Below are 15,207 nucleotides of genomic sequence, written 5' to 3'. Positions count from 1 at the left end.
ACCACACTGAATCCCACTTCCACTGCAGCAGTGAGAGGATAGTGCAGATGTATGGCATTGTGTTGCACACACCATCTACCTCTGTGGCACAGCGCAACACACTCTGAGTGGGCTTTTTTCTCTCCCTTGTGGTAGTAACGTCATTTCAATCTGCTTGTGCCCCATGCTATTTTTACCCCTCCCGGGAGTCTATATCTATCCTATGGATAATGGATGGGGGAGTCAGAGAGTACAGGAGCACAGCAGTACACACTGACCAGCCAGGAACACAGTAGATACCTCTGGATGACTTCTGCCGAATCCAGCTCCCTCTCTCCCCTCTTTCTCTGCACAAATCCCCGGAAAGCCCTGCCGGGACGTGGTACAGAATGAAAAGATGAGAGGGGGAATGCTGGCTTATCACGAGGAGAGTGAGAGAGCGCTGGGGGAGGGGGGGTATTGCTAGGGAAGGGTTTAGCTATAGTACGGGGTTTAGTCAGCTCTGTGGGGGGGGGGGGGGGGGGGTATTACTGTAATGGCTAGATTTGCATCATCGGGATTTGGGATGCTGTCTCTTTGTTTGAGTTAGTTAAGAAGGTTAGCGTTAGAAGTTAGGGCCAGCTGGGGTTTAGCTGAAGAGTTGACCATGTGGGTTAGCCAGAGGTGAGGGAGGGAGAACAGTACTGCAGTCGGACCAGTCTACAGTTTACAGCCGGTCTGGGTTATTAGCTGTAGGTATGTGCCATGATCCCCCAGTGGTGTAATGTACTTAACAAGTAAAAACACTTTAAAGTACTACTTAAGTAATTTTTTTAGGTACCTTTAATTTACTTTAATATTTATATTTTTGAACATTTTTACTTTTACTCCACTACATTCCTAAAGAAAATGTGAACTTTTTACTCCATACATTTAGAATGCTCAGGCAGGACAGCAACACGGTCCAATACCCGTACCTATCAATATAATGCTTTGTCATTCCTTCAGCCTCTGATCTGGCGGACTCATTAAACACCAATACAGTGTTTGTAAATGATGTCTGAGTGCAGGAGTGTGATCAGGAGTGTGATCAGGAGAGTGAGCAGGAGTGTGAGCAGGAGTGTGATCAGGAGTGTGAGCAGGAGTGTGATCAGGAGTGTGAGCAGGAGTGTGAGCAGGAGTGTGATCAGGAGTGTGAGCAGGAGTGTGAGCAGGAGTGTGATCAGGAGTGTGAGTAGGAGTGTGATTAGGAGTGTGATTAGGAGTGTGAGCAGGAGTGTGAGCAGGAGTGTGAGCAGGAGTGTGATCAGGAGTGTGATCAGGAGTGTGATCAGGAATGTGAGCAGGAGTGTGATTAGGAGTGTGATTAGGAGTGTGATCAGGAGTGTGATTAGGAGTGTGAGCAGGAGTGTGATCAGGAGTGTGAGCAGGAGTGTGATCAGGAGTGTGATCAGGAATGTGATCAGGAGTGTGAGCAGGAGTGTGATCAGGAGTGTGAGCAGGAGTGTGATCAGGAGTGTGCCCCTGTCTGTCCAAAAATAAAAAAGTAACAAGAAAATGGTACAGTGTAGTTTGCTTAATATAAGGAATTTGATGCATAGAATTTACTTTTACTTTTTGTTACTTTATTCAAGTATGACAGAGTACATTCCTCACTGTACTTAAAGGGCAACTCCACCACTTTCAACCAGCATAATACTATCTCCAGCATAATACCGTTATCCACATACATGTATGTGAAAACGGCGCATTTGGACATTTTTTCGTAAAAAATCTCAAGTTGAAAGGTGTTGATGATTTTCCAACACTATGAGCTCAGTGATGTGGGGAGCCAGAAAAGACCCTCCCTCTGGCTAGAAACCCATTGCAAGTTCTGTAAATCACAATTTTAAAACTTTCAATCCCATCCTGTCATTTAAAAAGGTCGTGGTAATATTGAATTAAGTAAAGACATTTGCAGGCGGCTAAACTTCCCCTGTCCCACAGCTCAACCTACCCCGTACCCAGGGTAAGATGTGCTAAGAGACAAGCTATGTTTGAATACTATAATACTATATTTCTCTTGACGGAGTGATGCTGAATGTAAAACATGGCTCAACCTACCCCACTCTCCTCTCAACCTACCCCACTCTCCTCTCAACCTACCCCACTCTCCTCTCGACCTACCCCACTCTCCTCTCGACCTACCCCACTCTCCTCTCGACCTACCCCACTCTCCTCTCGACCTACCCCACTCTCCTCTCGACCTACCCCACTCTCCTCTCGACCTACCCCACTCTCCTCTCGACCTACCCCACTCTCCTCTCGACCTACCCCACTCTCCTCTCGACCTACCCCACTCTCCTCTCGACCTACCCCACTCTCCTCTCAACCTACCCGGCTCTCCTCTCAACCTACCCCACTCTCCTCTCAACCTACCCCACTCTCCTCTCGACCTACCCCACTCTCCTCTCGACCTACCCCACTCCCCTCTCGACCTACCCCACTCTCCTCTCGACCTACCCCACTCTCCTCTCGACCTACCCCACTCTCCTCTCGACCTACCCCACACTCCTCTCCACCTACCCCACTCTCCTCTCGACCTACCCCACTCTCCTCTCGACCTACCCCACTCTCCTCTCAACCTACCCCACTCTCCTATCCACCTACCCCACTCTCCTCTCCACCTACCCCACTCTCCTCTCAACCTACCCCACTCTCCTCTCGACCTACCCCACTCTCCTCTCAACCTACCCCACTCTCCTCTCAACCTACCCCACTCTCCTCTCGACCTACCCCACTCTCCTCTCAACCTACCCCACTCCTCTCAACCTACCCCACTCTCCTCTCGACCTACCCCACTCTCCTCTCGACCTACCCCACTCTCCTCTCGACCTACCCCACTCTCCTCTCGACCTACCCCACTCTCCTCTCGACCTACCCCACTCTCCTCTCAACCTACCCCACTCTCCTCTCAACCTACCCCACTCTCCTCTCAACCTACCCCACTCTCCTCTCAACCTACCCCACTCTCCTCTCAACCTACCCCACTCTCCTCTCAACCTACCCCACTCTCCTCTCAACCTACCCCACACTCCTCTCAACCTACCCCACTCTCCTCTCAACCTACCCCACTCTCCTCTCAACCTACCCCACTCTCCTCTCAACCTACCCCACTCTCCTCTCGACCTACCCCACGCTCCTCTCGACCTACCCCACTCTCCTCTCGACCTACCCCACTCTCCTCTCGACCTACCCCACTCTCCTCTCGACCTACCCCACTCTCCTCTCAACCTACCCCACTCTCCTCTCAACCTACCCCACTCTCCTCTCAACCTACCCCACTCTCCTTTCAACCTACCCCACACTCCTCTCAACCTACCCCACTCTCCTCTCAACCTACCCCACTCTCCTCTCAACCTACCACACTCTCCTCTCAACCTACCCCACTCTCCTCTCAACCTACCCCACTCTCCTCTCAACCTACCCCACTCTCCTCTCAACCTACCCCACTCTCCTCTCAACCTACCCCACTCTCCTCTCAACCTACCCCACTCTCCTCTCAACCTACCCCACTCTCCTCTCAACCTACCCCACTCTCCTCTCAACCTACCCCACTCTCCCATACAGTAACATTGACAAACACAGCTCCTGGATTGACACCTGTATGTGCTTCCTGGTTCACTCTACTTACAGTAAAGTCAGTTTCCTCTGTAACTTCAAACACTCACCCCAAGGAAGGGTTAAGGGTCAGTGGGTTAAGGGTCATGGAGTTAGGGGACACGGGGTTAGGAGCGGGAGGAAAGCTGGATTCAACAGGTCAAAGATACTCACGATATCCTGCAGCGGGTCAGAGACAGGAGTGCATGAAAAGGAAAGAAAATGAACGATATCAACATCCTTTAGGTCACGGTTATTATGACATGTGTGTATTAAAGAAGCGAGGTCAGTGAGGGGGGAGGGGTAGGAGATAAGGAGAGAGACAGCGGGGGGGGGGGGGGGTAGAAAGGGGTAAAGTGTGGACGCTGAGTCCCCGTGACATGTTAGCATGTCCCCAGAGAGGCAGGTATTCAGGAGTTAGCAGCGTGTGTGTGTGTGTGTGTGTGTGTGTGTGTGTGTGTGTGTGTGTGTGTGTGTGTGTGTGTGTGTGTGTGTGTGTGTGTGTGTGTGTGTGTGTGTGTGTGTGTGTGTGTGTGTGTGTGTGTGTGTGTGTGTGTGAGAGAGCATTACGACTGGGTACTCACGCCTGCATGGTGGTAGTAGCAGTCTGAAAGCTGAACATATTGTCTTTTGGGTACCAGTTGTTGTCCTCTGTGGAGAGAGATATAATGAATAGAAGTTACAGTAGCAGCCAGCCAGCCACATAGAGTGTGTATGTTTGTAAAGCAACAATAGGAAACCTTAAAGGACACAGCACCAGTCCACTCCACAGAGGGAGAGAGGGAGACACACAGGGAGAGACAGCAGAGGAGAGACGGAGAGACGAAGAGTCAGAAATACAGACCACGTCACAATCCAAATAACATCGACCCCCCCCACAACCCCACTTTGATTTCAGCGCCTCTCCCTCTCTGTCTCCCCCGTCTCACCTCTCTCCAGCCCAGTCATCCGGTCCACACTGCACATCCTCTCTAGGCGCCTGTGTTGCTTGCCTGCCTCGCGGGAGCTCTCTAGATCCAGGGAGCCCTGGCTACGGGACGGGGCCCCACTAGAGTCCAAGACCACATTGAGGCTGCAGTCCTCCCGTGAGTCCCCCTTGCCCCCCTCGCCCCAGCTGCGGATGTTTTGCGCGCTGACCGAGCTCGACAGAGGCTGCTGGGATAGGTGGTGGTGGCTGCCATGGTGACCATGGTGGGAGGCTCCCCCACCGGTAACAGTCAGAGAGTGATGGCTGCTGCCACTGCCGCCGGCCACGGGGTTGCCGTGACGATGGCTCCCGTCATCGCGGTGAGTGTTGCTGCGGTGACCGTGACGGAGGTGGTGCTGGGTGGGTGAGGAGGAGGAGGTGGAGGAGGGGGAGGTGGAGGGCTGGACTAGGGGCGACGCCCCCTTCAGCAGCTCCAGCTCCAGGCTCTCCTTGCTGCCGCGGTTGCTACCCAGCATACCGTGCTCTCCAGTGATGGTGTAGACGCGGGCGGGCTGCAGGGCGCACTCCACACACTTCTGCTGGTCCTCCTCGGCCGAGAAGCTGCGCTCCAGAGACAGGCGGGTCTTGGTGGTGGTGATGGAGGCGGGCGGGGGCTGGAGGTGGTCCAGCGGATGCTTCACCAGGCTGGACTCAGGGGAGGCCGGAGAGCCCCTGTGGGGGTATGGATGGTTGTTGTTGTGGTGACGGACACCTCCAGGGGAGTCTGGGCCCACAAACGTGTCAGACAGGAGATGGGCTGCAGGTTAAAGAAGAAGGAGAGAGAGAAATAGAAACAGACAGCAGAAGACGAGAGAGAATAGCGGAACATTATCATCCATTCGCCATCAGTGGTTCACATATACATTATGTCAACGGCATACGGAAGGAGGATGAAATATGCTATTACAAAAGAAAAGAGGAACAAGTAAAAGAGGCAAACGAACAGAAAGATGGAGGGAGAAGAAGAGGTGGCAGGGAGGGAGAGACTCTGACCTGATCCGTTTCGGTTCTCAGGGTGTGTGTGGGACAGGTACTCTCCAAACGCTCGCGCTGCTCTGTAGAGACACGCACATGACACACACTGACGTTAACACGAGTGACAGCAAGAGGGACTGAGAAAAAGAGAAAAGGAGAGAAAGAACAAAAGTAAAGCAGGGAGAAAGAGGAGGAAATGTGAACTTAATTGCCTGCTTTGTAGGTTTGTGCCAGCCACAGATTAAGATGTAGCTGTTTTATCTCTCAACTCCAGGCAGGCAGAGAGAGAGAGAGAGAGAGAGCGCCAAGGAGAGAGAGAGAGCGAGAGAGAGAGAAAATGAGAGGAGGAGGAGACAGGGAAAATGATGGTTGGTAAAATAACTTAATTTGTAATCATATGACCTCATGTGTCTTAGTTTGCGCCATTAGACGTCAATGCAGCCGACACTGTCCCTTCTTTGCAGTAATACATCTAAACCACATGATGACAGGGAGTGGAGGGCTGTGTGTGTGTGTGTGTGTGTCTGTGTGTCTGTCTGTCTGTCTGTCTGTCTGTCTGTCTGTCTGTCTGTCTGTCTGTGTGTGTGTGTGTGTGTGTGTGTGTGTGTGTGTGTGTGTGTGTGTGTGTGTGTGTGTGTGTGTGTGTGTGCGTGCGTGCGTGCGTGCGTGCGTGCGTGCGTGCGTGCGTGCGTGCGTGCGTGTGTGTTCACGGGTGTGCTATGTGTACGGGTGTCTTACACAATGCAGTCCTAGCAACTGAGAAATGGCTGTGACAGAATAGCTGAAAGTGGTCTTAGACCCTCGCGAGTGGGACAAACCCACACACATTCCGTACAAACATACATCCACGCACTCACAAACACACTCATTCATACATAGAAACTGGGAGATTATGAAAATAACTCCTCATTGATAGAATGCCTCTGGGAGACTGACGTTGACTTTTGACATGACTCGATTCATCAGCGGGTATGAAAGAGGGAGTGAAAAAAGAAAGAGAGACACAAAAAAGAGAGAGCTAGATATCAGAGTGTAAGTAAGTGATATCAATGTCATAGCTCGAACTGGAGGGAAAATGCAGCAACTTCGGATTACAAGAGTTGCTCTGAATCAAACAGCGAGAGAGAAAGGCGTTAATTATATAGTTTAGACCCCAGGTGTTCCCTTCAGAAAGTCACCGTCAAGTCACCGTCGTCTTTTCAACAGATAGCATCATGGAATCTAGATAGCATATCCTCCATTTTGCACATGCATAATTATCAGCCTTTGATTGACAGGCCTACAGAGAAACAGGAGCCCTGTGGTTAGATGTGCAGCATAACAAACAGACAGTGTGACTGAGCTCCCCATCGACAGAGTATGAAGCCACGTTTATACCTGGTTCTAACATGCCTCCTTTGTCCTGATCGTGTCCTCATTCTGATTGTGCTCACATTTTAAGACAGGTGTACATGATTAAAAGACAAACTGTGAACTGATTTTTGGTCGGATCTTAAGTGTAAACGGGCAAGATCAGGAAGAAGGACGCATGCTAGCTGTAGGTATAAATGGGGATTGAGACACATTGGCGCTGGAGACAGTGGAGACAGGTGTTGTCTGTGATCCAATAGGAGCTGTCAGACGTTTCCTACAGCCTCATGCAATGCACTGCCACCCATGCAGAGAGCTTTCTATCTTTTACTGTGTGTGTGTGTGTGTGTGTGTGTGTGTGTGTGTGTGTGTGTGTGTGTGTGTGTGTGTGTGTGTGTGTGTGTGTGTGTGTGTGTGTGTGTGTGTGTGTGTGTGTGTGTATAACAGCTTTGCATCTTTGGCCCTGCTTCTGACAGTGAGACGGATTAGAGCCAGGGATGATCCTATACAGCGACATCACTTCCTGTCGGCCCCCTCATCACAGGGATAGGGCCCACGCCAGCTCTCTCCTCTGAGAATGTGAAACACACTCATATGCAAAGCCCCACACACATGAACCAACACACGTTATTCACATTGACAACCATTAAAAAGACTGACTTGCGAATCCACACATAGGAATGGAAATCCATACAGCAGGTGTTCCTATGTACCACCCCTGCCCTACCCTGGTATCTGTCCCTCAGTAGCTTTGTCAGGAAACAGAAGAGGCACACAGTGGGTGGACGTCTTATCCCTGACAGCACTCTATAATTATTATTGAAGGCCAGCCAACACAGGCATCCCCACCATGTGAGGTCTTTTACAGACAATTCCCTGGGACTGACTGGGAGCCTTAAGTCGGAGAGAGACGGGGGGAGCGCTCCCTCTTTTCTATTTACCTCCCTCTCTCCGACTCAGTGTTCACATCAGTTAAAAAGGGTCCACTTCAGAGCCCCTATGTGGTACTGTAAATGCACATGGCCTTTAAGCTCCTCCACACAACAGTTACAGGAACAGTCTGGTTCTCTGGGTTTCGGGATGTCACCAGCAAAGGAGTGGCTCGACACGTGCACCAAACGGCTCCTGTGCACATTTAAAAATAGCCCTGCATGCAGGTGTCTGTCACTGCACCTTCCTCCTTCCTCTCTGGCTAAACAGTAGCCTCCTCTCCGGGATGCTGTGTTTGTGTGTGTGTGTGTGTGTGTGTGTGTGTGTGTGTGTGTGTGTGTGTGTGTGTGTGTGTGTGTGTGTGTGTGTGTGTGTGTGTGTGTGTGTGTGTGTGTGTGTGTGTCAGAGGAGGCGGGTGGGAGGAGATATAGGAGGACAGGCTCATTGTAATTTCCATATGTTTGATACCATTCCATTTATTCCATTCCAGCCATTACAATAATCCATCCTCCCAAAGCTCCTCCCACCAGCCTCCTCTGGTGTGTGTCTGTGTTTGTGTTTGTGTTTGTGGATGCATGCGTGTGTGTGAGCTAGTGGAATTCGTCATGGTGCGATTAGTCAGGCCTGCTGGGAGCTCTCTCTCGGTGTAGAGTGTGATTAAGCTGGTCTGGTGTGATGGGTAATTACTCCATCCCTTCTGAAGCTTCTGAAGACTTTTTAATTTCCCCCTTTTTTTGATTATTCAGCAGCTCAGAGCTTTGATTAAAATCAACAACAGGATACATACGGTTGCCTGGGAGATACAAAGCATCCATAAAACATGAGCAGAAACAGAGGAGAAAAGAGAGAGCCAACCGCCTCTCCAACTCCATCTTATTTTCTCGTTTTCTCCTTCACTCGCTCCCTCTCTGCTTCCCCCCCTCTCTCTCTCCCCCCTCTCTCTCTCCCTCACTCTCTTCCTCTCTGTCTCGCTCCCTCTCTCAATCTCTCTCCCTCCTTTCCACCATCACACCCCAAAGGCTGACACATCTGCAGGATGCTTAACTCTATAGAGGTGAGAGGGAGGGAGGGAACACTAGGGTTAGTGAGACGGCATATTAGTGACAGAGAGCGAGAGACAGAGGGGGGAGGAAGGGGGAAGCATGCTCCCAGACATGTGAGTGGAGGAGAGGGTTGAGGTAAAGGATTTGGGGAAGGTGGAGGGGAGGAAGATTACAACTGAGCGGAAGAGAAGAAAGGAGCATATTAAAGATGAAAGGTAGAGAAAGAAGAGGAGGAGGAGGATGTGGAAAGAAAACCAGAGGGAGAGGAGAGAGAGAGAAAATGGAGGTGACAAGTGGCTATGCCGGCAGCCCAGGAACCTACAGCTGTAGCTACACAATGCTCATCACAGGGCTGGGTGGTGGAACGTTGTGAGGATGCTACTATAGTAGAGAGTTTGAAGTCTGTGTGAGTATAGAGGTATTGTCATAGGATATTCCAACTGACAAAAAAAAAGAGTTTAAAGGAGGGATGAATGCCATCGAGCTGAACAGGGGGACATGCAACCAATTCACTGCCAAAACTACACTGAGGAGTCTTCACTGTGCAAGAGAACATCAGAGATACAAACAAATCCACGCGATAGAGTCATTCTATGAGTCTGTAAAAGTCAATAAAAGGCTCCGCTTCATTAGTTCTTGCGCTGTTGCAGATTGCCAATAGGGGGCACCATTTTGCTTCAGCATCATTTTCACTCTGTCACTTTGCAACTCAACACTTCCGACCCTCTTACTAGTACTAGCAGGGCCAATATAGAGTTCTATACACTACTTCATACACACTGTACACAAAACAAACAGTCCACATACTCCTATTCTGTGTTCTACAATGTGTGTGTGTGTGTGTGTGTGTGTGTGTGTGTGTGTGTGTGTGTGTGTGTGTGTGTGTGTGTGTGTGTGTGTGTGTGTGTGTGTGTGTGTGTGTGTGTGTGTGTGTGTGTGTGTGTGTGTGTGTGTGTGTGTGTGTGTGTATCAATGACTGCGTTTACACAGACAGCTCAATTCTGATGATTTTTCCCAGTAATGGGTCTTTTGAAAAATCAGATCAGCTGTTTTTCCAATGATTGGGCAAAATATCAGAATTGGTCTGCCTGTGTAAACGCAGGCTTAAAATGCATGAGAAGTTCCCGTTTCTCCAACAACTCACAATCCCTTCCTGTCATTTCTCTATCAACTCACAATCACTTCCTGTCATTTCTTTATTAACTCACAATCCCTTGCTGTCATTTCTTTATCAACTCACAATCCCTTGCTGTCATTTCTTTATCAACTCACATTCCCTTGCTGTCATTTCTTTATCAACTCACATTCCCTTGCTGTCATTTCTTTATCAACTCACAATCCCTTCCTGTCATTTCTCTATCAACTCACAATCCCTTGCTGTCATTTCTTTATCAACTCACAATCCCTTCCTGTCTTTTCTTTATCAACTCACAATCCCTTGCTGTCATTTCTTTATCAACTCACAATCCCTTCCTGTCATTTCTCTATCAACTCACAATCCCTTCCTGTCATTTCTCTATCAACTCACAATCCCTTCCTGTCATTTCTTTATCAACTCACAATACCTTCCTGTCATTTCTTTATCAATTCACAATCACTTCCTGTCATTTCTTTATCAACTCACAATCCCTTCCTGTCATTTCTCTATCAACTCACAATCCCTTCCTGTCATTTCTTTATCAACTCACAATCCCTTCCTGTCATTTCTCTATCAACTCACAATCCCTTCCTGTCATTTCTCTATCAACTCACAATCCTTTCCTGTCATTTCTTTATCAACTCACAATACCTTCCTGTCATTTCTTTATCAACTCACAATCCCTTCCTGTCATTTCTCTATAAACTCACAATCCCTTCCTGTCATTTCTCTATCAACTCACAATCCCTTCCTGTCATTTCTTTATCAACTCACAATCCCTTCCTGTCATTTCTCTATCAACTCACAATCCCTTCCTGTCATTTCTCTATCAACTCACAATCCCTTCTTGTCATTTCTTAATCATCTCACAATCCCTTCCTGTCATTTCTCTATCAACTCACAATCCCTTCCTGTCATTTCTTTATCAACTCACAATCCCTTCCTGTCATTTCTCTATCAACTCACAATCCCCTCCTGTCATTTCTATATCAACTCACAATCACTCCCTGTCATTTCTTTATCAACTCACAATTCCTTCCTGTAATTTCTCTATCAACTCACAATGCCTTCCTGTCATTTCTTTATCAACTCACAATCCCTTGCTGTCATTTCTTTATCAACTCACAATCCCTTCCTGTCATTTCTCTATGAACTCACAATTACTTCCTGTCATTTCTCTATCAACTCACAATCCCTTCCTGTCATTTCTCTATCAACTCACAATCCCTTCCTGTCATTTCTTTATCAACTCACAATCCCTTGCTGTCATTTCTTTATCAACTCACAATCCCTTGCTGTCATTACTTTATCAACTCATAATCCCTTCCTGTCATTTCTTTATCAACTCACAATCCCTTCCTGTCATTTCTTTATCAACTCACAATCCCTTGCTGTCATTTCTCTATCAACTCACGATCCCTTCCTGTCATTTCTCTATCAACTCACAATCCCTTCCTGTCATTTCTCTATCAACTCACAATCCCTTCCTGTCATTTCTTTATCAACTCACAATCCCTTCCTGTCATTTCTCTATCAACTCACAATCCCTTCCTGTCATTTCTCTATCAACTCACAATCCCTTCCTGTCATTTCTTTATCATCTCACAATCCCTTCCTGTCATTTCTCTATCAACTCACAATCCCTTCCTGTCATTTCTCTATCAACTCACAATCCCTTCCTGTCATTTCTCTATCAACTCACAATCCCTTCCTGTCATTTCTTTATCAACTCACAATCCCTTCCTGTCATTTCTCTATCAACTCACAATTACTTCCTGTCATTTCTTTATCAACTCACAATCCCTTCCTGTCATTTCTCTATCAACTCACAATCCCTTCCTGTTATTTCTCTATCAACTCACAATCCCTTCCTGTCATTTCTTTATCAATTCACAATCCCTTCCTGTCATTTCTTTATCAACTCACAATCCCTTCCTGTCATTTCTTTATCAACTCACAATCCCTTCTTGTCATTTCTCTATCAACTCACAATCCCTTCCTGTCATTTCTTTATCAACTCACAATCCCTTCCTGTCATTTCTTTATCAACTCACAATCCCTTCCTGTCATTTCTCTATCAACTCACAATCCTTTCCTGTCATTTCTTTATCAACTCACAATCCTTTCCTGTCATTTCTCTATCAACTCACAATCCCTTCCTGTCATTTCTATATCAACTCACAATCACTCCCTGTCATTTCTTTATCAACTCACAATTCCTTCCTGTCATTTCTCTATCAACTCACAATCCCTTCCTGTCATTTCTCTATCAACTCACAATCACTTCCTGTCATTTCTTTATCAACTCACAATCCCTTCCTGTCATTTCTCTATCAACTCACAATTACTTCCTGTCATTTCTCTATCAACTCACAATCCCTTCCTGTCATTTCTCTATCAACTCACAATCCCTTCCTGTCATTTCTTTATCATCTCACAATCCCTTCCTGTCATTTCTCTATCAACTCACAATCCCTTCCTGTCATTTCTCTATCAACTCACAATCCCTTCCTGTCATTTCTTTATCAACTCACAATACCTTCCTGTCATTTCTTTATCAATTCACAATCACTTCCTGTCATTTCTTTATCAACTCACAATCCCTTCCTGTCATTTCTTTATCATCTCACAATCCCTTCCTGTCATTTCTCTATCAACTCACAATCCCTTCCTGTCATTTCTCTATCAACTCACAATCCCTTCCTGTCATTTCTTTATCAACTCACAATACCTTCCTGTCATTTCTTTATCAATTCACAATCACTTCCTGTCATTTCTTTATCAACTCACAATCCCTTCCTGTCATTTCTTTATCAACTCACAATCCCTTCCTGTCATTTCTCCAACAACTCACAATCCCTTCCTGTCATTTCTTTATCAACTCACAATCCCTTGCTGTCATTTCTCTATCAACTCACGATCCCTTCCTGTCATTTCTCTATCAACTCACAATCCCTTCCTGTCATTTCTCTATCAACTCACAATCCCTTCCTGTCATTTCTTTATCAACTCACAATCCCTTCCTGTCATTTCTCTATCAACTCACAATCCCTTCCTGTCATTTCTCTATCAACTCACAATCCCTTCCTGTCATTTCTCTATCAACTCACAATCCCTTCCTGTCATTTCTTTATCATCTCACAATCCCTTCCTGTCATTTCTCTATCAACTCACAATCCCTTCCTGTCATTTCTCTATCAACTCACAATCCCTTCCTGTCATTTCTCTATCAACTCACAATCCCTTCCTGTCATTTCTTTATCAACTCACAATCCCTTCCTGTCATTTCTCTATCAACTCACAAAAACTTCCTGTCATTTCTTTATCAACTCACAATCCCTTCCTGTCATTTCTCTATCAACTCACAATCCCTTCCTGTCATTTCTCTATCAACTCACAATCCCTTCCTGTCATTTCTCTATCAACTCACAATCCCTTCCTGTCATTTCTTTATCAACTCACAATCCCTTCCTGTCATTTCTTTATCAACTCACAATCCATTCCTGTCATTTCTCTATCAACTCACAATCTCTTCCTGTCATTTCTCTATCAACTCACAATTACTTCCTGTCATTTCTTTATCAACTCACAATCCCTTGCTCTCATTTCTCTATCAACTCACAATCACTTTTCCCCTTAATGCAGTGAAACGACATACTCCGATATCATTTAGAGGACAAACAACTATAATGCCGTAAGACAACTAGCAGTTCTCCTTGAATACCTGCAGACCAATTCCCCAGCCTTTGGCTCCCCTCATCTATAAACAATGGGCTGGCCAGCAATATCTCTAAATGTTGGTTAATCGAATCCTCTCGCTGTTTAATTAATTTAATAGCTTTTTCTCTTCCAGCTGTTTAGCTCAACTCCCTGAGCTTAAATCCACCTGATAGGTGTGAGTAGTTAGGCTCTCTAATTGCAGGCTCTTGTAGGGGTGCTTTATAGGGCATTGGGGCCCAGCACTTGATCAGAGGACCGATTAAAATGTCACCTCGTCAGAGAGTAGGTGCCACTTCAGCCTCCTCAACCCTGAGTTTGGCACTGAATTCCCTCCCGGCCCCGACGCAGCTCATCAAACACATGCACAGAAGCATTTACACTCAAACCCGTACACACACACACACACACACACACACACACACACACACACACACACACACACACACACACACACACACACACACACACACACACACACACACACACACACACACACACACACACACACACACACATAACCAGCACCAAACACGACAGACGCCTAATTGCTGTGTGTCGGTATCATCTCACCCAATCAGCGTAATAACAGCAATCACTTTAATGACCTCTAATAAAGAGGGAGGGAGGGAGGGAACGAGAGGGCGGGAGAAAGAGAGAGAACACAGGAGCTCGATAGCTCCTTTTACAGTTGAGTAAGCTAATCTTAAAATAGTTCAGCTCAGAAGAACAAATAGACAAGGGGGGTAAAGGAATAAATAACAGAGGGAAAGCAGCATTATGTGAGAGGATCGGGAGCAGACAAATGAAACTGGGTAAGGCTATCTGTTACGCTGCATCACTAGAGACAATGCACTGGCCATAGAGATAGAACGACTCATTGTATTTCTGTGTGTTTGTGTGTGTGTATATTCTATTTCTATTGGCACTCCTTTCAACCCGCCTGCCTTTTCTTTGAAAAAACCCATGAGTGTGTCTGAACGTGAGAGTGTGAGCCCTCTGTCTCATCGCTCCATCTGTCAGAGTGCTCTCGTCGTTAGCTTCAACTGATCAATCGTATCGCTCTCCTTAAGGACACACAGATCAAGGATTTGGGGATTTTCCTGATGCCATATTTCCAAAGACAATCCAAAAGGCTGCAGGGTGAGCTAACTGTTGCTCTAGCCCGAGCTGTTTGAAAGGTTCGGTAGTTTGTGTGATCTGTAATGCAATAAGGTATACATCATATAGTCAGATAGAGGACTCTAGATGGACAAAACCTGTTTTGGCATGGACGTTGAGGGCTTCCACCATTTTAAAGTAGTCAACTTGGTGGGTCATTCTATGGGTTAAGGGATTATTACATGATTCCATCAGGGTCATCAGGAGGGACCAGCCAATGAATTATAGTTGTGAGTAAACACTAGGCAGTGTGCACTCTTTCAGTTTGTATACCAACTCATAGTAGTAGTAGAAGAAGAAAATGGAATACTTCAAAATGGAGATGGCCT

General features: G+C 46.9%; 1 protein-coding gene across 1 annotated transcript in view; it reads right to left on the bottom strand.

Moving 5' to 3' along the window:
* LOC129863869 (NMDA receptor synaptonuclear signaling and neuronal migration factor-like) overlaps nt 1-15,207 on the bottom strand; it is a 40,947-nt gene that overhangs the window by 18,303 nt on the left and 7,437 nt on the right. Inside the window, exons 2-6 of the mRNA XM_055936216.1 lie at nt 5,558-5,619; nt 4,527-5,321; nt 4,182-4,248; nt 3,772-3,777; nt 280-348 (exon numbers count right to left, since the gene is read on the bottom strand). Coding sequence (XP_055792191.1) covers nt 280-348; nt 3,772-3,777; nt 4,182-4,248; nt 4,527-5,321; nt 5,558-5,619 — 999 coding nt within the window. The remainder of the gene's footprint in view (nt 1-279; nt 349-3,771; nt 3,778-4,181; nt 4,249-4,526; nt 5,322-5,557; nt 5,620-15,207) is intronic.

This window comes from Salvelinus fontinalis, chromosome 10, assembly GCF_029448725.1.
Source record: "Salvelinus fontinalis isolate EN_2023a chromosome 10, ASM2944872v1, whole genome shotgun sequence".
Classification (NCBI taxonomy): Eukaryota; Metazoa; Chordata; class Actinopteri; order Salmoniformes; family Salmonidae; genus Salvelinus; species Salvelinus fontinalis.
Note: the sequence above shows the minus strand (reverse complement) of the source record. Positions and strands in the feature narration are given on the sequence as shown.